Genomic DNA, 25,812 nt, shown 5'->3' with positions numbered 1-25,812 from the left:
TAAACTCTTATATCGAAGTATAATAGTACATCTCAATACAGAAATACGATTTACGTAATTCATATTTCAACTTACATCAAATGAACAATTTACATACTATAGCTCTCTCTCTCTCTGTTGAGCCAAACCAGCATTCTTGTATTGTTTTACCAATGTTTAATGTGCACGATTGTTTGATTGATTTAGTTAATTTTACTCTTCTTTGTCGCTTTTGGCTAATTGCGAAGATGGGGATGATCGATGTTATGATTATTTTCCGTTCGGAAAATTCTTGCTGGTAACAATGGGTTCGTAACACTGATTGTGATTTTTGCAAGAATCCTGACTGCATTCAACGCATGCATGGCATGCTTGCTTTGCCTCACAAATTCAGTCAAGGTTGCCACATTGTTTTACAAAATGATTTTCAGAAATTACAATTATTATTTCTCACAGTTGTCCATTGTTCCGAAGTTTTGAATCAGTGCTGAGATATAACGAGTGTCCGAAAAGTCACGCAACCCGGTGTTTACGACCGTATAACGGAATAGCGAAACGGAATGAGAAGAAACACTTTCTGCCAAGAGAATGCCCTGTATATTGGGAAAATTTAGAGAGACAAACATATATAAGAACATGCATGTTTTAATAACAAATAAGCAAAGTGTTGCCAAAGACGAAAATTTTTTTTTTGCAAATCATGTGTTTTGATGCACAGAACTCACTGAGGTAAATTATTGCAACATTTCACAATACCAACAAACAATTTGGATGGCCAACTATTGAATTTGACAGAAAAAGAACTTTGACGAAGTTTCAAAAACATTGCACAAGGGAATAAATGGGCTGTTCCAAAAATCGATGTTTTCACAATATTACGAGGGACACTGGCAACACTGTTGCTGTTACATGTCACTAACAGACGTGTTTCACCTCAGGCTATCACACTAAGGCACTTTTAATGACAAAGGAGAAAGTTGGTTATTCTCAAACATATGCAATAAATTACATACACCTTGCAACCCTGAAATGTGGGTATCCCTACAAATTAAAGCAAATGTTCGAAGTGTCCACCATTTTCTTGGATACATAAGTTGGTTCGCTTGATCATGTTCTCAGATACCTTCCTGAGGGTTGCAGCACCGATATTATCAATTTCCTGTGTAATGTTTCGTTTCAGCTCCTCCAATGTTCTGGGTCTTGTTTGGTATACTTTTCCCCTTTAAGTAACCCCACAGAAAAAAATCTGCAGATGTTAAATCGGGCGAGGGACTGGGCCATAAATCCTTGGATATTGGACGATCACCAAAAAATTCTCTCAGCATACGAAGAGATTCATTAGATGTATGGCAAGTTGCTCCATCTTGTTGTAGCCAAGCATCACGTTCAGCTTCTTCCAGGAGAGCAATGAATTACATTATGAGATCCCCGTACACAGTGGTATCCATTGTTGTCTCAAAGAATAACGGTCTCACAATACGACATCACGATATTCCACACCATACACCATTCGGAGAGTGCAAGGGTAGTTCATGCAATTGATGTGGGTTATTTTCTGTCACCCAATGCCTGGAATTTTGGCTGTTGACATACCCATTAAATTGAAACCAGACTTCCTCGCTAAAAAAAAAACTTTATTCAGTACATTGACACCATTTTGTCGAAGGAATGATTGAAACCAATGACAGTAACGCAACTGTGCTGGGACATCCACCGCTTTCAATTCATGAACAACACGAACTCTATACGGGTAAAATTTCAATTTCCGTATAGCCTTGTGAGCAGTTGACTTGCGTAAGTCCAATTCTGAGGCGAGCTTCCGAACAGACTTTTGTGGCGACGTCACTATTCTTTGTTCAACATGCTGCAGCACATCAGCTCCTGCAGCACATCAGCTCCTAACACAGAAGGGCACCCTGAACGTTGCATGTCATGTACTGACCCAGTTTGGCGAAACATTTGCACAAGACGAAAAATTGACGACTTATCTGGAGAGGGAGTAGTCGGAAACTTGGCACTAAATGCTTCTCTTACGCCAGAATATGACGATGTTTGGATATATTCTTCAACAATAAACACTCTTTCCTGTGTAAAATATGGCATTTTGAAAACACACACAGAACGTCAGCATAAGTAGACACAATCTGGAATGCCGTTCGCAGCAAACAGCAACCACTGAAGGCACAGAAAACAACAATTGATACACCTTCTTCTGTACCCACATTTCAGGGTTGCAAGGTGTATGTAATTTATTGCATATGTTCGAGAATAACAAACTTTCTCCCTTGTCACTAAAAGTGCCTTAGTGTGATAGCCTGAGGTGAAACACGTCAGTTAGTGACACATGACAGCAACAGTGTTGCCAGTGTCTCTCGTAATATTGTGAAAACATCGATTTTTGGAACAGCCCATTTATTCCCTTGTGCAATGTTTTTGAAACTTCGTCACAGTTCTTTTTCTGTCAAATTCAATAAATGGCCATCCAAATTGTTCGTTGGTATTGTGAAATGTTGCAATAATTTACTTCAGGGAGTTCTGTGCATCAATACACACGATTTGCAAAAAAAAAAAATTTCGTCTTTGGCAACACTTCACTTATTTTTTATTAAAACATCCATGTTCTTACATATGTTTGTCTCTAAATTTTCCCAATATACAGGGCAGAAAGTGTTTCTTCTCATTCTGTTTCGCTATTCTGTTATACGGTCGTAAACACCGGGTTGCGTGACTATTTTTGGAACCACTGTAGTTTTCAGAGAATGTGTCTCTTATTAAGAAGTAATCTTCCCACATTTCTGCCAGGGAATTAAGAAATGTCTGTTATTTACAGGTGTCCATGTCTATTAAGAAACATTTTACTGTATATAAATAGAGTAGAACATCTATTTTATGATTTACAGGGGAGGGGGACCAAGCTGAAACAACTTAAAATGCAGGAAATTGTAAAATAGAGAAAATTTTATAACGTTTTGCTATGTTGGGATCAACAACATTGAAAGTATAATGTGGGAAAATGTAAAATCCGGGAATGTAACATCGGAGTTCCACTGTATATTTTTTTCTTTTTAATAAACCAAGTTGTAAATCATACAAAAAACATATAAACATATACTGATTTATATAAACAATTAGATCCCACCTAAACATTAACTTTTCACATATTTGCATTTGCATTTAATTCACATATACACCAAGGATTCAACACCATCAGAAATAGATCCCAGTACAATGTGTTGCATATTGTCACCCATAAAAAACTTGACAGATGATTTTTACAGGACAGCAATGGGAAGCATGCGCATGCACTCGGGTACAGCAAGGCCAGCAGTGGTGGCACACAGCATAACTGTTACAAATTAATTCTTTAACTTTTGGTTTCTCATTATTTCTTCCAGGTTGCCTCAACACAATATCAACCTGCAAGCCTCCAAGGTTCGTCCTTTCCGATATGAGGCCATCAACACCCTCTCGCAACCTGTTAACAAAACATCTGCGTAGTATCACCACCCTGGCAATGCCATCAGAAACCCAAAAAATACTCCGGCGACCTTCAGGGATCCAATGGGAGGGGATGTTGTGTGGAGACAAAGCTTGTTTTCCAACCCGTAAGAGCTGGAAGAAAGCAGAGACTGCCATCGGTCAGCCTGCTGATGTTCTCAGTGTTGCAAACTGCACGATTAAGTGTGCAAGTGTACTGTATACTGTCAGCGATGTAGCATATCCACCAAGCTAGTTAAAATTTATATTCATAAACAAACTATAAAGTTTCAAAACACAGGAGAAACACAAAAATATGATTGCTGACATACGTATGATATATTCTATGTGAAGATAAACGTTTCCGAGCATTCGGTCTATTAAGACAGCTAACATGTCCATGGACTACATCCGCCAAATAGAGTTGGTAAAACTCGCTGGCCACGGTCACACTTTTTCAAGTGCTTTGCGAGGTGAAAAGTTATGGCTTTTTAGGCGGGTGAATTTCTATTTGTTTGCTTCAAAAACTTTAGTGTTGGCATTGTTTACTATTTATTACGGAAAGAACTACGTGGTGCCAAAGTGGATCTGTGAATATTGCAATGTGTGAAAATCTTGAAAATTATTTCAATCATCCGCGATCATCTGTTGCATTAAATATGTTTGACAACAGACCAATTCACATTCGAAAAAATGAACAACTGCGCCAGGACATTCATCTTTCCCTTAGACGTTATGGAAACAGTATCAGGTAGAGTGCTAATTTTTTCATTATAACGTACCATGTAGAAGCAATGAATTCTTGGTTTTCTTAATTTTTTGGGATCTGCTTCCCCAACGGAAAATGTCACCGCACCCCACTGATGGGAAGTAAGGGGAATTTTGAGTTTTGCAAAATCATGCTTTAACTGAAGTGGCTTTGCTTGATTTTTTCCCGTAATCTGGCGAGTTAAATTTAAAACAAGTTCAACATGAATTGTCCATAACAGAGAAGAAAAAATGATCAATTCTTAATCCGGAAGGCTCTGTTTTCATTATTTAATGTCAGTTTTCTATCTCTATAGACAAGGGAGTTGCAGAGAAAGATAATATGAATATAAATGAAAAATCTGGTACTTACCCCTGTGACTATTGTCGTGGTGAAGCATGTCAGTTTCCAGTACTTGCAGAGTTCCATTATCAAAGATCTTTGGATATCTGTTCCTCAACAGGTTCATCAGTAGAAAGTTTCCTCTGTTAGTTGTTATGTTTAGTGGTCTGAAAGAAAAAGGTGATTATACTTTCCAATTTTCATGTGCCAAACAAATGGTAAATTTATGACACACTACAGTCTACCAGAAATGCAGAAAGAGATAGATAAAGTTTGTTTATTTTAAATGTAAGAAGATGCCTCATGCAGAAAAGTACACTGTCTTACATGTGCTAAAATTGAATAAAAACAGAAAATCTCGAAATGAAAGAAATAGTCACAGGTGGGTATCAACGTTTCAGGGATATCGTGTCCAAATCAGCAGGATCATTTTAGAGCCATTTTAGTGTTATGTTTTACTTTCTTTCTCTAGTTAGTATGCTGTTGATTTTGTTTGTATTGTTCTTCAATTCAATCGGAAATTCAATATACAGGGTGGCTCAAAGTTACTTAACACCCTCGGTACAAGGCCACTGCAGCGCGCAACGTGGAAATGGTGATGACCAATCATTGCCAGGCCAAGGGGGAACCACATTGACGCCACCCGCACGGTCGGCTGCCATCTAATGTTTATATTTCATAAGGAAGTTCATAAACAGAATATTCGATGCTTTTTATCTGATAACCCATTTTCGACAGATCAAAGCTGAATGGTTAGTGCTGGTGAGTTAATGGTGTGGCGTGCTTTGTGGAACACGATTGGTTAGTCAGTTTTCCATCAACGGAACCTTAAATGCTTAGGGCTACTTGGATTTGTTAAATAAATAGGTTTTTTCATCTTTGCTTATGGAAGAAGGTACCTTTTACAGTGTTCTTTTTCAATAGGGAGGAACATCAGGACACTATGGGAACGTTGTTAAGCAGTTTCTGTCCAAAGTTAGTTATCAGATGACAAGCGTCACATATTCTGTTTATGAACTTCCTTATGAACATAAACATTAGCCTTGTCACTGTGAAGTACTTTTCATTCAATGGAAGCATCACACTGTAAATTGTTCACGACGACCATTCATAATGCGCAGCTCTTCGTGGATGTATCCGATTAAAATCGTGTGCAATGGCATGTGAACTTCTAGAACCCTAGAGATCACTTTGATCTTGATGCATTACCGATGCGCTAAACAAATTTTAAGGCATTTTTCTAACACCTCGAAAAGAAGCAAATTGGTACAAGAACTCAGTCATAACTTTCTACTGGTTAAAGACATGTCAAAAAAACCTTCACCATTGCATTTCATATCATATCATATCACCCCCTTCCCATTTAAAATTCTGAAGTTGAATTCAAGATGGCGGATATCAAGATGACCACCAACCGCACGGGTGGCGTCAATGTGGCTCCCCCTTGGCCTGATAATGATTGGTAATCACCATTTCCATGTTGCGCGTTGCAGTGGCCTTGTACCAAGGGTGTTAAGTGACTTTTGGAGCCACCCTGTACTTTACAAAACCAGGGCATATGAATTAAAACTTCACATTCATAAAAATTTTAAAATGGGAGCATTTTGCACTAGGTTACAGGCTATTTATAGAAATATCGGATTGGCATAATAATCAGCAATTATATGATAAACCAATGTACTTTTAGAATTTCTGTGTTGCGAATTTTGATGTTTCTCGATTAATTTTGAAGGCTGACTGCCCTCATTAAGTGAGGATGATGCATCCTAAGTTAATGAAGGCCGTGGGCCTTTGAAATTAATCGGGAAACATCCAAATTTGCAACATGGAAATACTAAACTGCATTTACCACATCCATCATGAATAACCTTATATTTCCCAATATCAGAGTAACGAATCCCTGCTGGACATTAATATCAGGATTTCTTGACCATCCCTCGTGTTAAGTCAAAAAAAATGTTACCTGACTTATCTGTCAATAAAATGGGATACTTACTCTGTAGTGATGACTTCATCTTCTGTCCTCCTTATCAGCAGAATATTGCCAGGGTACTTCTCCAACTGCTTATAGTTGTTCATATTAAAATGCTTTCTAACAACACACTTCACTAGTCCTCCCCACGACATTGGCATTCTTGGAATGGCAAGAGGTAGAATATCATCAAATGTAGCATCAAGAATCTGTAATAGTAAACACACAAAGTTTGAATATTACCATGTTATACAATAACAAGAGTAACTGGAACACAACTTTCTTTAGGAGTACATGGCTACAGAACTTAAACTTGGAGCCGAAGTTAACACCATTTTGAAACATTTCCCCCAATACCAAAACTTGAACACTGTAACATATTAATATATATACAGGGTGATTCACATAAAACACTTTTTTCTAGTTTTTATTTCAAAAGGAATACACTGGAATGCTCTATGTTAGTTTCACATGATGCTGGACATCTGGGAGATTCACATATTCTGAAGAGGCTGCATAGCTCTGCAGGATTTGGTAGCTGTTATCCAGTGGTGCGTGACTTTTTCAAAAGTGTTACCGGCTATCAGTACGACAATTATGGCTGCTAGAAGTTACCCCCCCCCCTCCCCCAGGTAAAGAAAACATGTCTTCGAGCTAGATATTTTTTCATTTCATTCTTGTTTTGCAATCAGCACAGTGATTTAGCCACAAACACTCCTAGAAAGAACTACCACTCATGAGAGAGTTACCACGAAAATCCAATGAATAGTGAGTGGTAGACCCTTGTCTTCATCTGTCTGTTTCTTTGCAATGAGGTGCAAAGGGGAAGAAGAAGAACCTCACTTTTCTCGGGTCAGTTTGACGTTTGTGTGGTGAGCACTGAGCAGACGACAGAACTCCGCTCCTTTGTGGAAGGGAAGCTCAGCTGTACGCACTACTGTTGCCAACTTAGTATTTTGGAGAAAGGTTTGTCCAAATCATGATCACACCAAGGAACTATATTTTCGTCTATTACCTAACTGGTCTGAGTTGTAGTTCAATCCAGCCTTGGCTATGCAGTCTACCTCTAGTTGCTTCACAGAAATGGTATTCCTATTTTAGGCGGGATTTAGCTCTTCTCTGCCAATCTGATGTGACAACACTGGCTGATCTGGTAGGTCTGAACGGCAACAGGGCCCCTTAACAGGCATACGAATAACCCCATAGCACACTATGCCCCAAAGTCCTTCCCCGCTCTTTCCTTGCATTGGCACCCTCTTCTCCCTTGTTGCCTCTTCAGGGTAGCAGAACGGCCTCCCCCTTCGCTTCTGTCGGCTGCAGAAAAATGTCCTAGGCAATATCTACTCCACGGCAATGGTGTTCATTAACGTATTTAACAATGTTGTCATTTTATTGAAACAACTTTTTAATTCTTTATATTTTGCAGTTACCTGTGGTAACACTGGCCTCTACTGTTATCGTGATATTGCCTCGGTCACTGTGAAGATGCAGTATACGTTACGAATTTTCATGGTGTTTCTGGGGCAACTGAATGACATAGAACTGTGTCAAGAGTATTTTCAACAGGATGGTACCACATGCCATACATCAAATGAGTCCTTGGCGCTGATCCAAAGTCTCTTTGAGAAGCAGAAAACTTTCCTTAAATTTCCTACTGAGATTATCTGATTTGACACCCCCAGACTTCTTTCTGTGAGGTTATATTAAGAAAAGGTCTACACTACATGCCCTTGGACACTGGATGAATTGAAGAACAACAACAGCATACTAAAATGAATGGCCAGAAGGATGAAAGGATGTGTCCAGAGGAAGGGATAAGGTCAGTCTCATCATGTAATGCAAAGGTTATTAAACTCACATATCTGTGCTACATTTCAGATGCAATAGCTTGTTGGTAGCTTTATTCTTGTTCACATACATTCATAATGAAATGTGTCACTTTTATGTGAATCACCCTGGTGTAAAATTCATAAAAATTGAACAAGGTTTCCACAGATTCCAAGATTTTTCCAATTATTTCCAAATAAATTTCCAGACCATTCTCTAATGTTTGAATTTACTGTAACTCTGTTTAGAGCATATCTGTTAAGTGGACTATGAAAGCAACAGCTCCAGTTGGAAGAAAAATCAAGGTTTAAAAAAATTAAGAAACCCTTTTTTGAGTTTTCCATGACATTTTCAGCCATATGTTGATTTTCTTAACTCTTACGGAATGATTTTGTTAGATAAAATTAAACATATCGTTATGTTTCTTGTGAAATCCTACCCTAATTTGATATTACATTTGACCAAAGTTGACTCCCAGATGGGCAGTTTTCAAAATGGCAGCCATCTTGATAGCATGGCTTAGAGTGTCTCCCTCACAACTGACCCACATCATGTGTGTGCAAGCCCTTTTATCTTATATTGGGATGGTTACACACTTTGGGCTCACCTTTAATTAAAATTTTTAAATATTCTGAACTACTTTAAACTGTTACAATTTTAAAGTATCATCGGAACTGGTATTAGTTCAATAACGGTAAAATTTTAACTTATTTTTGAAACAGAAGGAGACGATCAATTTTCAAAACTACCTAAAAATTACATATTTATAAAATTAGTTGCATGTTTTCCTTGTCTTAAAATTTTTCTCCTTTCTTTCAAAATTGGGAGAGGGGGATCACATAGCCTCGAAGAGTGGTCTTTTGCAAACTTTCTTGGGAATTTGATACAACCAGCATCATAGGGCCAACACTACAAGAGCTTTCTCACAAAAAAAAAAAAACTGTAAGATGGGAACACTGCATTTCTTGTTCATTGTTATTATTTTTGCAATTATTTATAAGACTAGCAGAAAAAAATTTCATATTGATACATTCTTAATACAAACTAACTTAAGGGTGAAAGCGAAATTTCCATTTAGGTCTTTCTGAGACAGCTGGGAGCACTGGTGCCAACTTAGCTCTTTTGGGACCAGATCTGGCTCTTTCGTGCACTCGTTTGGCTGTGAACTGTGGCACCTGCCCCCTAAAGCTTATGAAGAGGGCTTTCATTTGATATACAACATGCTTGGTTTTTGGAAAATACAAATTTTGAAAGTTTTTTTTTAAATTTCATTTTACAATTTCCAAGAAACGAAATTTGCAAAAATTTTACACATATTGGTACACATCTACTGAAGGTTCAGTCAAAATTTCAAGGTGGTATCTCTTTGGTATCATGAGTGAAAGACAGTTAAAGCTCAAGTGTGAGTCATCCCTTTCCTGCAGTGACTTGTTTATTCCTGCTCTTCTATGCTTAATAACATACTGGTAAGGTGCGGATTACTCACAATTAAATATAAACTTTAAGCTAAAAGATTAAAAAATCGGCAACTTACGTGTGTGAGTATGAGATATTTTTCGTACTACGTTTCGGAGGTTACACTACCTCCTTCTTCAGGTTGAAACGTTGTTATTCAGACACCTGACATGGTGCCTCGTCGTGAAAGTGAAGGTTAAGGATTTAGGTTAAAAAGTTGCTTGAAGGACACTTTCTAAAAAAGAGTATAAATTACACATCTAAAACCGCGCAATACTATAAAAACAAAGGGAACATCCAAGGCTAAAGTCCGCGAACTGCCGACCAATGCACAGGGTAGGCGAATGCACAGTGTCAGCCCGTACCTGGGGAAAAGGAACCTCCCCTCCTCAAACCTTCCAAACTGGGGCTCGGGAGTCACCAATCCAAGGAGAAGTCGACCTCCACCTCGGCGGCTTTCCTAACCTCAGGAGTAACATGGAAGCCCATTTCGTCCCTAAACACTGCGGCTTTATCCCATTTTTTAAAGAAATTAACCCAGCCGTCTTCTAAATTCCCATCGTCCCTATTAAGCTTATTCCAATTTTCCGCGCATATATAAGCAGCTTCATATACGTTCCTGTCCAATTTATTGTTAACCTCCCTAATAATTTCCCTTTTAGCAATCTTATGTCGGTTAACCAATATATGTTCAGACAATCCGGTTTTGGGTATGCCTTCCTTTACGTCCTTATCATGCTCTCCCCACCTGACTTGCATACTTCTCCCCGTTTGTCCCACATATTCCTTTCCGCATTCACACACTATCCTGTACACCCCTTTCCGCTCCTCAGGGTTATTGCGTCTATCCCCCCTCCCTTTCTTATATGATGTAAAGTGCTTTTCAATACTCCGGGGCGCTCTTACCCCACATTTTATTCCGTAACTCCTCACGGACTTTTCAATTTTCTCTGAGACCCCCTTAAAATACGGGATCCCCACGAAACATGTGCCTTTTTCACCGTTTTCTATCCCAGTTTTTTTACCCTCTATGTCATATTGCGATGTTTCTTGCCTAACAATCCTTTTGGCTCTCCTAGCTACTTTTTCCAGGTCGCGGATAGTGTACCCATTCTTTACCCCCACTCTCCTTATCCATTCCCCTTCTTTCCGTTTCTCTTTCTCGTCATTGCACAGTCTTTCGGCGCGAATGTAAAAGTTAAGAAAAACATTTAATTTAGTCCTATTCGAATGTTGGGATCTCTTATGGAGGTACAGCTCTCCAGCTAACGGTTTATGAAAGACCCCCGTTACGATCCGTTGTCCGGTTTTAGTAAGGCATAAGTCAAGAAAGTGGATCTTTCCGTTGACCATATCTTCCCTAGTAAACCCAATCCTGGGGTCCTGCTTCCCCAATTGGTCGAAAATGCTGTCAAGTTTGATTTCATCCCCTATGATGAGGATGTCATCTACATACCTCCCATAATATTTTACCTCCCCCCTCCCCCCTGCATGCTCCATAGCGGTTTTTTCGACGTAGTGCATGAAGATGTTGGCCACAAGACCAGAGATGGGATTGCCCATGGCCAACCCTTCTTTTTGTCGGAAGATTTTATCGTTAACGTAGAAGTAATTGTACCCCGTAATGAGAAAAAACCACCGGACGTACTCCCAGGCGACCAAGATTTCAACGTTTTGGTCAATCAACCATCTATATAAACAATCCCCAGCTGAAGAAGGAGGTAGTGTAACCTCCGAAACGTAGTACGAAAAATATCTCATACTCACACACGTAAGTTGCCGATTTTTTAATCTTTTAGCTTAAAGTTTATCTTCTATGCTTCTTTGTCCAACTGGATCAGTTGTGGTGTAGCTGTCAAGAGTGTGTACATCTCAGTTAACTTCTGTGCTGTGAACGGTTTGAAACTAGCTTTGTTAGTAAAAATCTTGATATGGATGGCAAGAAGTGGTCCATTTACTGCTGTAATCCTTTGAAGAAAAAGGGACACTGGTGTAGAAAAGATCTGAGGAATGCGGCAGCTTGGATGATTTCTTTAAATTACGGAATTGAAGAAAACATGAAAATTTGTACTTCCTGTACACTGCAGTTGGGGAGGAAAAGCAGGCTATTGTTCCAGAAAAAGAAAATCCTTCAGGGCCAGATGATAATGCTGGTCCGAGTTGCAGTAACCAAGATTCAGAATATATGGATGTTGATACAGGGTTCAGCTACTTGAATGCCTCTTTGATCTCTCTTGGTGAGTCTCCAGTGAGTAAGAAGAAACTGAAGAGTTTGAAAAGGTATTGCAGAGAAAAGATAAGGAAAATAAGAAATACTTATACCCAATCCCTTTTTAATGCAGAAGGTGATAAAGATGAAGAAGAATGCCACTGTAGCAATTCAGAATCAGAAATCTTTGAGCAACTTAAAGAGAGATTTAAAACTGCAAATAAAAGTGAAAGGTTCATGATTGTGTCTATTTTGCCGAAAAGTTGGTCATGTGGAAAAATTGAAGAGCAAGAAAAAATAAATAAAAAAAAAACACCTCGAAGAGAAGGGAATTTTGTCCTCACCTGACCCCAGACCTCAAAAAACTTTACCAGAAGAAACAGTCTCATTACTTAAATATTTTTACTGCAGTGATGATGTTAGCAGACAAATGTCTGGCAAGAAAGACTGTTTCCGTGTGGTAAACGTATCCACATTCAAAAAAGATTGATCCTGGGAAATCTGAGAGAAATATTCAGACTTTTTAAATCTAAATACCCGTTACTTAAGATTGTGTTTTCAAAATTTGTAGAATAAAGACCAAAGAGTGGCATAAAGCAGGAGCCAGTGGTACCCACCCTGTATGTGTTTGTACCAGTCATCAAAATGTTAAACTAATGATAGCTGGAGCTCACTTAAATAAAATACTCTACCAGCACATGAAAATCCATTAAAAACATACCAAGATTGTCTTTCAAAAATAATGTGTAGGGTACCACAACAGAAATGTTTTCTAGATGAGTGTGATTCCTGTCCCAGCATAATTGATTTCAAGGAAGCCTTGCTAACAAGCCTTGAGGAACACTCCATCAATAACTTTCTTTTATGTGACAAATGACGAATATTTGGAAGAAGAGAGAATTTTACAGAAACTGTTCGGTGAAGCTGTAACTGTAACAGGAACTCAGAGGTTTCATGCAATCATACCAATAAGCACAGAAAAAGTGGAGACTAAAGTGTTTTCTGCATCTGAAAAACTTTGGTACAGTCACGGACACTGCCGGCTTGTAATTAATACATTGACATTCAATGGAATCGTTACAAGCCGCAAGTGTCCGTGACTGTACATTGTGTTAAAGTTAATGCAGATGTTAAATATGTACCCTTTGAACACATCATAGGTTTTGTAGATTTTGTAGCGTGTGCATATGATGCCAATTGGTGGGTGGGATGTGTACTTTCGAAAGACATGAAGTACAGGTGTCTTTCTTGCATCCTTGTGGTCCAGCACAGTCATTTCGTTATCCAAGGCAACAACATGTTCTTAAAATCCCTACACGCAGTCCTTTGCAAAGTGGACCCTGTAACAGCCACTGGTAGAACATACCAGCTGAAGCAAGAGGAGATGACACAAGCATCATACATTTTATCAAAGAAAGACTTTCTGTATCACTAAGCAGTTTCTTGATATGTACTACTACGTACAAAAAGTACCCGGAATTTGTGAATAAATCACAAAATACGTGGTTGATCATCAACATTTATTTTGTTGCCTTCAAAATAGGCCCCATCAGATCCAACACACATCTGCCAACACTTAACCCAGTCTTCAAAACACTTTTCAAATGCAGAAGATGGTATCGCCCTGAGTTCCTTCTGCAAATTCCTTTAATGGATTCAATTGATTCAAAATGCCTTCCCCGATGCGGTAACTTGAGTCGCGGAAAGAGAAAAAATTCACACGGAGCCATATCTGGATAATATGTGTTGAGTTTTTGGCCAAATACTCGTGAACAAGAGTCGACGTGTGCGACGACCCATTATCGTGGTGCAAAATCTAAGAACTGTTTTTCCGTAACTCTGGTCTTTTCCGGGAAACATTCTCATGCAGACGCTTCATAACGGTCACATAAAACTCTTTATTCACAGTTTGTCCCGCTGGAAGGAATTCTGAGTGCACAACACCATGATAATCAAAGAAAACAATGAGCATGACCTTAATTTTTTAGCAACTTTGGTGTGTTTTTTTGGGTTTTGGTTCATTTTTGAAATGCCATTCCAAAGATTGTTGACCTGTTTGCATGTCATACTCATACACCCATGTCTCATCACCAGTTATGATGTGTTTCATGAAGGTTGAGTCACTAGAGGCTCGCGATGTTGCTGTCTTCAGCAACATCCCTGCGATGTGCTTTTTGCAGGAAATTCAGTTCCTTCAGAACAAGTTGTGCCACGATGCGTTTCATGCCTAACACATCAGTCAAAATGTTGTGAACGGACATGTGCGATATGCCAAGCTCACGAGCCACCTCTCTCACACTCACACACCGGTTTTCAAGCACCATTGTCCTGATTTTTCTGACGTTTTCGTCAGTCGTCGACATGGAAGGTCGGCCAGAACGGGGCAAATCAGCAACAACTCGTCTGCCTTCTTTGAAAGTCTTGTACCATGCATACGCTTGTGTATGCTTTGGAATCACCAAAGGCCTTTTGTAGCATTTTCAACGATTTAGCACACGGCAGTCCGTTGGCAACACAAAATTTCAAACAAATTATTTGCTCGATATTTGTCTCCATTCTGCAAATCGCAGGACACTCGTCAACACAACTAACATACACAGCTGCTGTGTACAAACTGATGGTTATGCGTGGTCATTGAGTAGTGCTGCCATCCTACGGACAAAATGAATTCTCGATACCTCCAACGTGGGACTTTTACCAGCCAAATTCCAGGTAATTTTTTACTGAAGGTATGCTTCTGTATTTATAATGTGGTTAGGTAAGTAAAATATGTTAACTTAAATCATTGCATGGTCTTGAAAGGAATTCGCTTTTCATATGTTACCAGAGACATACCACCTTGAAATTTTGACTGAACCTTCAGTAGATGTGTACCAATATGTGTAAAATTTTTGAATATTTTTGAAAATTTCAATTTTTTCGAAATTTTAAAATAAAATTTTGATAAAAATTCAAAATTTGTTTCTTGCAAAACACCAAGCATGTTGTAGATCAAATGAAAGAAGCCCTCTTCATAATATTTAAAATGAGACCATGCCTAGCCCTGTAGTTGAAACAGGTCTCTTGCAAATCGTATTTAAAGTTTCAGCGGACAGCGGTTTTTGGGCAATTTTGTCAATTTTCAAAATTCAATAACTAAAAAACCGGCAACATGAAAAATAAAAATAAATAAAAATTCTATATTTCAGATGATAAGAAACATGTATATCAAAAATTAGTCAAATCCATGATATCAAATCCAAAAATGTATTTTTTCTTGGTTGATTTGACACGGAATTACCCTATTTTCGATTTCATAAAATACTGGTAATAGCAGTGCCATGGGAGGCATTTTATCCAGCCTTTGTAGATCTAGCTTCTTGAAAGTCAACTTTAGCTCAACTTAAGGTGAAATTTAGCTCTTTTATGTTCATCAGGTTTGGCAACACTGCCAGGATGGCCATAGGAGGCAATGAGAAATGCATTACACTTATGGGAGAATTATTTTATTTGTTTTCTTGGGGATATCAAACTTCCGATGGCGGAAAAAAAACGTATGATCAGGTAGAAGATCCACTGAAGATGATATTCGTGCTAGAAAGAGTTGAAACTCTAATTTGTTTAGCCGTAACTTGAATTTCAAGTTGTTTCTCCATAAGGAATACATGGGATTTTGTAAATACTTATCATATTTTTTAAACATGGTGTCTAGCTTAATAATCAACTTTAAAAACTGCTTCAACCTGCAACATGGGCAGAAATGCATACTCTCAAATTATTTCTTTAGTAGCAGTGCCAATTCCGAAAATATTTAAATAAATGCATGCCTGGTGAGAAGTTGTCACACCTCACCTTAATAATGAAAAAAAGATAATTGAAAGCTTCATAATACTTACAACTCCTTGCACTTCAGGGTAATTCATGGCTGCCCATGTAACTGGATAACCTCCAATACTCCAGCCAAATAAAACAATCTTCTCAACTTGAAAATCAAGTTTTTTTATGGCAAACTGTACTACAGCATCCATTGCATTCACCTCCTGTGGAGGATATGGTGCACCCTGGAAATCAAAGATTCAACAAAAACCATGAAAGACGTTGAAAATAAACATAGTCAAATCAAAATCAGAACTGTGGAAAATATATATACATATATCACCTATCTACATTTCTTTGTTTTACATTGTCATATTCAGAATTTATACAACATAATTTTGTATTATAGTGGAACCACAAGCAAAGAAACCTGTGCACTGTGCACTCGCGACTCCTGTGCACCATACCCACGCAAGGAGGGGGGAAGTGGACCATGCTTCCTTATGGCCCAAGCAGAATGGAAGAAGGGAAAGCTGCGAGGGGACTTTTCGTCCAAGGTTATTTTCCTTGTGGTCACTCTATAACAGTAATGTGATAATTATTATATATTAATTCAACATATTTTCGTTAAACATTACAAAATAGAAATTAATAAGAACAAAAAGGTATTACCGTATTTACGTGTGTATAGTGTGCATGCTTGTATAATGCGCACTCTGGTTTTGGATAGGTAAAAATGACAAAAAATTATATCTCGTATATAATGCGCAGTAAAATCCAGTTTCAAGAAATGGCTTTCTTAGTTGTAGGTTGTAAATCTGTTGCTATGCTGATCAAGAGTGAATGATGTCATACCTGTTCAATTGCTCATTGCTTCTTTTTCAAAGTACATACTTTTTATTTCCGTAACTAATGTAACATTTATACGAGGCACATTCAGGACCTTCCAAATAGCAGTTAGCAGCACAATATTTCTTCCATTAAGGAATTTACACGCTCCATGTATGTCATATTATTTGGCTAGTAATACATTTTAATTTTCTTTTATCTTTTTCCTTATGTTTTCTTTCATCGAAAGTACCATAAAAATCAGAACGATTCTTCATTTTTTGATGAACTTATTTCAACCACATTTCACATTAGTGTCGTTATCTTGTATGGAATATTGTTTCCATATTCAGAAACTGCAGGATTCAAGCTTTACAATGATATATAACATGAAAGGGTTCCATATACATGAAAAATCAATGCAAGTGTCCCAAAATCATGGAATGACACTGTACGGTTTCATGTTGGCTGTCTGAATTATTCCATGCATAATACGCACCACAGTTTTTGGGGGCAAAAAAATTGGAAAAAAGTGTGCATTATACATGAGTAAATACGGTATACATAATGTGTATTAAACAAAAATTAATAAAAAAATCATATTTTGGGAAATGAGATATGTACTAGTAAATAACTGCAGAGAAACGTACTACTCACTTTTCCACAAAGCTGTTTCTGGTAGTTATACTAATTTCGGTGGCCAATGGCATAATCCTAAAAGAACTACCAAAAACTGGTTCGCAGAAGAGTGAGTACTGTATTTAATAATAATAAAAAACAATTAAACAAATCAAAATATTCGGGTCAGTCACAATTTAGTTTTTTAAGCAGACATTGTCCAGCCAGAAAATACTGCAAATTATGCAAAATTCTTGAATTATGTTTTAATTTTGCAAGAAAATGAGTGATCCAAAATGGTCATCTGTTAAAGAAATGAAACTTCAAAATATTGCACAACTACAAAAGAAAACTGTTAAGCAATACAATATGTTGATTTACATTTTTTACTGGTATTTTTAATTTACTTGAAATTTTGATCTAAGTGGGACCCCAATTTTACATTTCCGGATTGTCCCACACAATACATCCAAATCTTATTGCCCCAATAGAGAAAATTCAATAAAAAATCCAAATTTTACATTTTCCCTAATGTTAAATTTTATCATCTTAGCAAATTTAAGGTTCCACCGTAGTCATCTTTCTTAAGAGTCACAATTGCCATGTCGATAGCATATTTAAGCAATAATGTATGTAATAAGAATTGCCAAAGCAAAGAGATTACCACGTACTGTGCTTCCGCCAAATCCAGGATGATTCCAGCCGAGAACAGAATAACCTGCTCCAACTGGTGTCACCATCATGCCAATTTCATAGAATCCTGCATTGCCCTCACAGCATATCACAAGTGTGTCTCCCCGGTCATTCCTGAAAGACAAATTGATTTTCAATGGAAGCACTACGTTTGCTACACAATGATGCTGTTGCCAGTATACATTTGGTAAGACAGAATCATGATATGAACAATAGATCTATATAGGCACTATAAATGATGATAGTGTCTATACATCCACACCAGAGTTCTCATTACGTATTAATTTACATTCTCATTTTGGTGCTCTCAAAGGTCTAAGACACTAAAATAGACAGGGAACATGAAATTATTGATTGACTGATTTGGTTTATTTTACTTCACTTTTCAGCCACTTTTGGCTAATTTAGAGGATGAGTGATATGATGAAATGGATGAAGGGACACTCACAAAGAACACGTATGCCCAGGCTGGGATATTTTTCGCCATTTTTACATTATTACAAGTAGAAGTAAAACGTATCAGTAAGAAAGAGTGGTTGAAGATTAATGCCCCATTCATACATTACCCTCACATTTTTTTTTAAAAAAAGACAACATTTTCAAAATGAGTTTTTTAAAAAAAAGTAACAATATTGTTTCGACATTCCAGTAGTTATACCTTTATATGTGTGTAAATGAAAGAAAAAATGAATTGTCAAATGTAGTTTCCAAGAAATGCTTCCTGTTCCAATGCCCATAATTTGAGTCTTTTCATTTGAAACCAGCCATTGGTTAGAGGTTAATAGAAACTTTGGGTCTGAAGCACAGTCTAATGATTAAGAGCTCTTGCCTTTGGTACAAATGATCCATGGTTAGATCCCTGAACGAGCTATATAACAACATTTGTGGAACTATTTGAGAAGAAGAATTAGAGGCCTCAAAGAACAACAGCAATGGATCTTAGCACATGTAAACCCAACAAAACACTACTTGGCAAATCTTCAACCTCAAGTACTATCGCATAATGGCGTTTAGTTTAATAGAAATGTATCAAGGAAAACTGTCACCATTTTACCAAAATGATACTGTCAGATGTACAGGGTGTGCACAAAGTCAGTATACCCCTACATATATTATTATCACAAAGGTGGAACCTACCTCTTACGAATCTAAAATTAAAATATGCCTGTGTTTCACTCCGTGGTTTGTGCATAGCTGAATGCACCATCAAGTTATCTTGTTCATGTTACAGAGCATTCTTGGGGTCACTTTCTGGATCTTGCCCTAACGTGAGTGTATGGGGCTCTCAATTTCTTAGATTTCCTTTTTCCCACAAAATGACATTGCGAGAGCAACAGTTGCGATTAATCACACATTCATCTGTGAACATGACCTTTGCCTTCTGAGCCATTGTTGGAAATTGTTGCATCATCAGAACACAAGCATCCACACGTCTGTCCATATTGGCATCTGTTAATTCATTAACTCTCAATGGACACCAACATTTCACTTGCATATCCAACTTCTTATGTTTTCACATGGTTAATTCAGGTATTCCCAACTCAGCATCATGCTTTCGTGTGGACTTAGCTTGGGCAGAATCTGCCACATCTGCACGAAGTTTGTGGATAGTCTTCTACTTCTCAACACGTCGGGAACACTGCCCGCTGCAAATTCATTCTTTCCCCACTGCAAAAGTCTTCTTTATCGCTGCTGCCTTCTCAAACCACACAAGTCGTCCATGATATTTTTTATCAATTTGCTATTAATATGATGCTCATGGACCCACACAGCAACCACCAAATGCTCCTTAATTGCGTAATCACTTGTGTCAGCCATCACTTCGACTTCCATCTGCTGCGACTCTCTCAGACAAACAATGAACTCAAAAATGCAGTGCGTCAATAGAGAACAGCATCTTAAGATCATCAGAACATGTGCCAAGTACACGTAAAAGTCACCAGCATAAATGAGGCATGATTACTCCATTAATATAGGGGTATATAGACTTTGTATGAGTACCAATACAGTATTGGTTGTTCTCTTTGTGTTAAATGTTTAGTGAAAATAATTTTCAAATATTTAGCTCCTTCTCTCCGTAAGATAAAAATGCATGCATTACTTGTGGTCCAAGGTAATTAATGTACACTTCAAGACCTGCACTCAATATTTTCAACATTCTATAAAATTTTCACAAACAAACTTTTCTAAGCTTTATTTTCCATCTTGTGTGAAAGTACGTAAGAGCATAACTGTTCACTTTTGCATGCTTACCTTTTACGCTTATCAACGAAAATGGTATCGATATAGTTTCCATCTTGTGACAGGATTTTGAACCTTTCACCCCTATTCTCTTCTATTAGTTTCTTCCGACCTTCCACCAAATATGGCCCTAAAAAGAAATGAAAAACTCAACATTAAAGGCTCAATTTCTTAGCTTACTTTAGCTGGCAAATTCTTTACTCACACTGTTACCTACCAATGTTCAGCAATGGAGAGAGAGATTGAAAAAATGAAATGCATATTTTGCACACTTTGTTCTAATAGTCCCCTTAATGATAGAAATGGTTTATATGAATATTTATCTGGAAAAGAAATTTCCCAACTATTGAAAACTTTATCTAATCTAATTTCTTAGAAAATATGTCTTTGAAATGGTTTGCATTATATTGTACACACTGCTACGGTTGATTTTTGAGACTAGCCAATGAAAAGTTTGGCAGATATTGGCTCTGTCACAGCAAAAAACGAATCTGATTATTAACACTACTATTTGAAGTATACACTGGGGAATGTTTTGATTCCCCCCTCTCCCCTTTGGGACCATTCAATGCAGCTGGTTTTTGTAGTATACACGACCACCTGTATGTAACAATGCAGGAAAAGTCTGGAGAACAGGATGGCCACTTCACATCTTCAAGTGACATATCTAGAGGCATGCAAATTTTGTTTTTGACGAAAACACGAAATATGAAATAACATGTTGTAATATTCATTTTTCATGTTTCTGAAAGGTGTGAAATGCATTTTCCTACCTTGTTTTGTCATGAAATTATGCGAAACGAACTGCAAAATGCGAAATATGCTCTTTTAACACGAAATTTACCATTTATATACAGACGCGACATGTTCTGAAGTCTGAAGTATCCTGTGAGTTATGCAATTCACGGAAAATTGATTAATTTTGCTGCAAATATTTGAGAAGCAAAAATGGACCCCTTTACACAGGAATAAACTTAATACTCTGGTAACTACATAAATGTGCTATTAGAAGGGATAAGTTTATTTTGTGTAATAAGTGCAGTTTTTAAATCAAATTTAGGATTATATTCACAATTTTAAAACCAAAATGTCATTTTATGTAGCACTTTTGATGTGATTATTCACTGCCATAACACTGAAATTTTATTTTATTTACCACTTTTGAACCCGAAACAGACTCTGTTTATGTACCAAAATTTTGCTCTTTTATTTACCAAAAATATGTGCCTCTATGCATATCTCTCAAACAACAGTCTTGTTTGTACTTGCTAAAAAAAACACTACAGTTGCTGACCAAGGCAAGTTTTATTATAGACTAAAAACACTTTACACCCTATATCAGGGTCTTCCTCAGATGGAGATCTTAACTAAAAGAAACAAATGCACAACCAGAAAGGTTATTTAAACACATAGGGTATCTACACACACAAAAACACAGAAGTTTGTCAGTCATTATCCAGGAATTTACATGCATGATGCCTCTTGCCAGGTGATCAATAGTTCACTACCTCTGACAGGTGAAGTAAACCCTTCCTTTCTACACCTGTTGTGCATCATTCTCATTTTTCCATGACACCCAAATCATAACAAGGAAAACAAGGGGAATGCATTAACCTGATGTGACGATTATGTCACATACTTTCAAAGTATGGCACTTACTTAACTTTCTGCATAGACATTGTTCTTAAAATCAGCAAAAAATTATACATTTAATATTGTTTGTTATATTTTGCAACATGCACATCTGAATATTTTGTTAAAAAGCTAATTAGACTTTGAAATATATAAATACCTAAATATGAACCTTTATTTGCAATTAATGCACTCACAGCATTCAATGGCTGGTGTAAAAATTCCGAAAATTCATATTTTTATCTGTTTAGCTATGATTTTTACTTACGGAGTAATATCCTGAAAATCTCCATCATTCTTATGTCAATATTACTTATTTTTATTAATATAGATGATTTTGAATACAATAAAGGTGGTTACGGTAGTTTGTTTTCATTCTAAATTCAGTTTAGGATTACCGCAAGTGTTGCAAACTCTTGTTAAAAAATACGTAAAAATCGTGATGTCATACTTGATGAGTTTTAGAAGATATTGGTGTTCTAGCATATATAAATTAAATGCATATTGGTTTATGCTACAAATTCATTTTTTATTGTTAAAAACTTGCATTACAAGCAGTTATTTTAAAGTTAACAGCCAAAAATTATTTATATAACACAAAAGATCCAGGCAATAGTCTGTGCATAGGTTTTTCAAGGTGCAGGACCTGGCATGGCTGCGATGAGTAGTGGGAAAAGGTTGGCAAATACGGCGGTGAAGTAGCAAAAAACCTCTCGACATTTAATATCTTTTTAGGCCATACCTAACATAAAAAAATGTTAAAAAAGGAAGTAATTTTGCATAGGATGTGATTTTGATACTTAGAAAATATAATTCATGGATTCTCCAATGTCTGAAAATTGGTAAAGTATGTAATTTTAAGATTCGTCAGTTTCTTGGCAATGGAAATGGCCGTTTCATATTGAAAAGAAGAATATCAGGAAACATCGGCTTTTCATTCAAGTTTTTCAACGGAAATTAATGAATTTAATGGTTCTTGGACTTTGACAATTAGGAATCTCAAAGAATATTGAAATTATAAACAAGATTGATGTCGATGTTTAATATTATTTCTGAACGCTAATCTGACATATTGTGCAAAGCATATTACAGTTTTGGTGAAATGATTGAACTTTGATGAAAGATCGTTTGTACCTTATTGATTGTCATTTTGACTTAGTACATTGATATTGATAGAGATGTAAATATAATTCACCTGTTTGTGGCATAAATATGATTTAAATGTACACTTGAGTAGAGGATGCTTCCTAAATAATTTAGAAAACAGTGAGCAATGTGATATACATATTTTTCTGAATGCTGACATCTTATTGAAATTGCTAAATAATAATTGTTCATTCGTAAGAAATTCTTTTATTGGCATGAGAAAAACAGAATGATTGGTACATAAATTTCTACATAATTTTTGATTGATGTTGAATTAAATGTAACAATTTTAATTATAATACTTTGGTGAATAACACACGCTACAATGGCTTGTCGTGCTACCTATAGTGAGGCAAATCCTTTAAGCATACCTGTGATCTTAATGGAAATATAAATAACATCTTTTCTATTAAAATAATTGAGCATCATATTAATAGATTATTTAAAATAATTGAGTTTCACAAAATCACAGGGAACTGCTGTCTTACGGATAGATTTATTGAGACTTCATTCAGTTAAATACAGATAGGGAAACGTCATATTAATTAGATTTTGAGACGTCATAATAAGTCTCTGTAGATGTCATACTGAAGCGTTCTGATGGTCAAAATTTCGATCAGCAGAGCACGGAAGCAATTAATGCGCCATTTCTTGAAAACTATACACTATATTTCAGTTCTGTCTCTTTTGTTCCTTAGTTCACGTCTAAAGGTATTATACACTCAAATTACAAAACAATGCATCCACTGTTACTATTATTATCAGGAGCAGTTTGAAAAAGCCCCTTGTTTTCTTTTTGTTACTATGGGATAAATTACAGATAAAAGGCTGTAACTTCTCAACCGCTGCATCTTTTGGAACAATTTAAATTCTAAATGTAAGAATAAGTAAAAAGCAACATTTTAAGTAACATCTGACAATTAAGGATCCAGGGCGAAGTGGGGGCAAAGGCCCAAAGTTCAAAATTTTCTGTAATTACGCAAAATTTCCAAGCACCGCTTCCTTTTCAAAGTTGTGGCACTTGCATTACATATCCTCATAGAGTGGTCTTTTATTGAGCTTTCCTCCAAATTTGGTTCACCCCGTGTCCATAGGGCAGACACTAGAACCGAAATTCCAGACATTGTCCTGAAGCTGGCAACACTGCCAATTTATATATTTTTTGCACTGTTATAGAAATGTACCACCCCTACATAGTTCATTTTTCTTCATTCACTTCAGTCTAGTGAGGGGGACAAAGGGGCCATTTAAAAAAAAATCTTCTTCCTCTTCCTTTAGGTCCAGCAGCTAAAGGTTAAATATCTTTTATTTGTTACATCAAGTGTGTCAATTTATAAACTTGGCCTCCTCTTCCGTATTGTACAAATGCAACATAAATTAAATTTTAGGGCTGAGTCGATACCACTTTGAACTGATACCAATAACGATAATAAAGGATGTTACCAAGTGATACTAACTCATCACATCACATTTTTTTAATGACATTAAATAACTCCCAAATAATTCTCATGTAGCATTATAATATTTTAAAATGTCTTGTGACATCTGGTATTTTCTTTTATGCAAAGAAAGAGGTTTTTGAAATGTTGCAAGACTTTTTAACATGTAGCAGTTACAAAAGAAAAAATCTGTGAATTGTGACTCTTCTTCTGTTTCATGTCAACACTATTCATTCTTTTGATTTTGATTTGCTTTATTTTACTTTTTGTGCCACTTCTTGGCTAATTTGCGAAGATGGAGATGAGTGATGACATGATGGAATTGATGAATGGACACTCACAAACATCCACGCCCAGGCTGGGATTCGAACCCAGGACACCTAGCATCATACCGCGATGTGCTAACCACTCTGCCACGGGGCCGGCCCTATTCATTCTTGTCGTTTTGGTTAACCTGGAGAGGGAGAAAAGCGACGTAAAAAATATATGCAAATACAGTTATTAAAATAACAGCTCTTCATGCTATGCTGTTCATCATTCTCTGTCATTTGCAATAAAAACAAGTCAATACCAAAAGTCACACAAAAGACTTACACAGAAGTACTGGTGTACGCAGAATTCTTTATTTTCTGGAGGGTTTGGAATTGTAATAGGGAATAGCTGCTTTCTATGGGGTGGGTGGGGGGTTGCATACACAATAAGATATTTCTTATGAAAAGCTTTCCACTCTCAAAAATGGGATTCGGGAGTCATTATAAGGTGACCTTGCCTTTACTACTCTGGTTTTTCCCAAAGTTTCACTGCTTTTATTTGAAATTATTGATTTTCTCACAACTTCTGCATATGTCAGTCCACAGAAGGGAAGTGTACAAGAATAAATTGTTGAATCGTGCTACGCTCGATTGTACCGCACTCGTAGTGGAATGATTGACAACGTTCCATATTTCAGAGCCTAATAAGCAGCACTGTCAATCTAAAAACCTATACATGGAAGGAAACCACTCTACGCAATCACAATTCTAAACAATAATTCCGTATATTATTATGTCAGGCTCAAATACAATATATATGAAAGTATGCAATATCTACAGACTGAAACGTAAAATGGATACACATGCCGACAGACCTGCCTAAGTAATTACAAATATAGTATCACAGTGCAAAAAGTATGTGTACATCATGGTTCACTTAGCGAAAAGGATAATCATATTCTGCGAAATAATAAAATGCCATTATAACATTCAATCGAGAATCATTTAAATGTGAAAATAATCATAGAAACATAAAATGTCAGCCTAAACAGTTTCAGCCCATAATCACCTATTTCATTTTCACATATCTTGGTAAGATACACAAAACTGCATTTATGGAAATGATGATTATGTTAACTTATTTTCTAATTTCACTTCAT

General features: G+C 36.8%; 1 protein-coding gene across 4 annotated transcripts in view; it reads right to left on the bottom strand.

Moving 5' to 3' along the window:
* The window catches only part of LOC145998875 (phosphatidylserine lipase ABHD16A), a 130,358-nt gene that overhangs the window by 39,581 nt on the left and 64,965 nt on the right, over positions 1-25,812 (bottom strand). For all 4 annotated transcript variants that reach the window (XR_014443349.1, XR_014443350.1, XM_083135571.1 and 1 more), the window contains exons 6-10: positions 20,197-20,314; positions 17,922-18,057; positions 15,885-16,049; positions 6,543-6,727; positions 4,577-4,713 (exon numbers count right to left, since the gene is read on the bottom strand). Coding sequence is in view for 2 of the 4 variants with exons in the window: in XM_083135571.1 (XP_082991697.1) it covers positions 4,577-4,713; positions 6,543-6,727; positions 15,885-16,049; positions 17,922-18,057; positions 20,197-20,314 (741 nt within the window). In the remaining 2 variants the exon portion in view is untranslated. The remainder of the gene's footprint in view (positions 1-4,576; positions 4,714-6,542; positions 6,728-15,884; positions 16,050-17,921; positions 18,058-20,196; positions 20,315-25,812) is intronic.

The sequence above is a fragment of the Lepisma saccharinum genome, chromosome 14 (genome assembly GCF_977018435.1).
Source record: "Lepisma saccharinum chromosome 14, izLepSacc3.1, whole genome shotgun sequence".
In the NCBI taxonomy this organism is placed as follows: Eukaryota; Metazoa; Arthropoda; class Insecta; order Zygentoma; family Lepismatidae; genus Lepisma; species Lepisma saccharinum.
The sequence above is the reverse complement of the archived record's forward strand: the minus strand, read 5'-3'. Positions and strand labels throughout refer to the sequence as shown.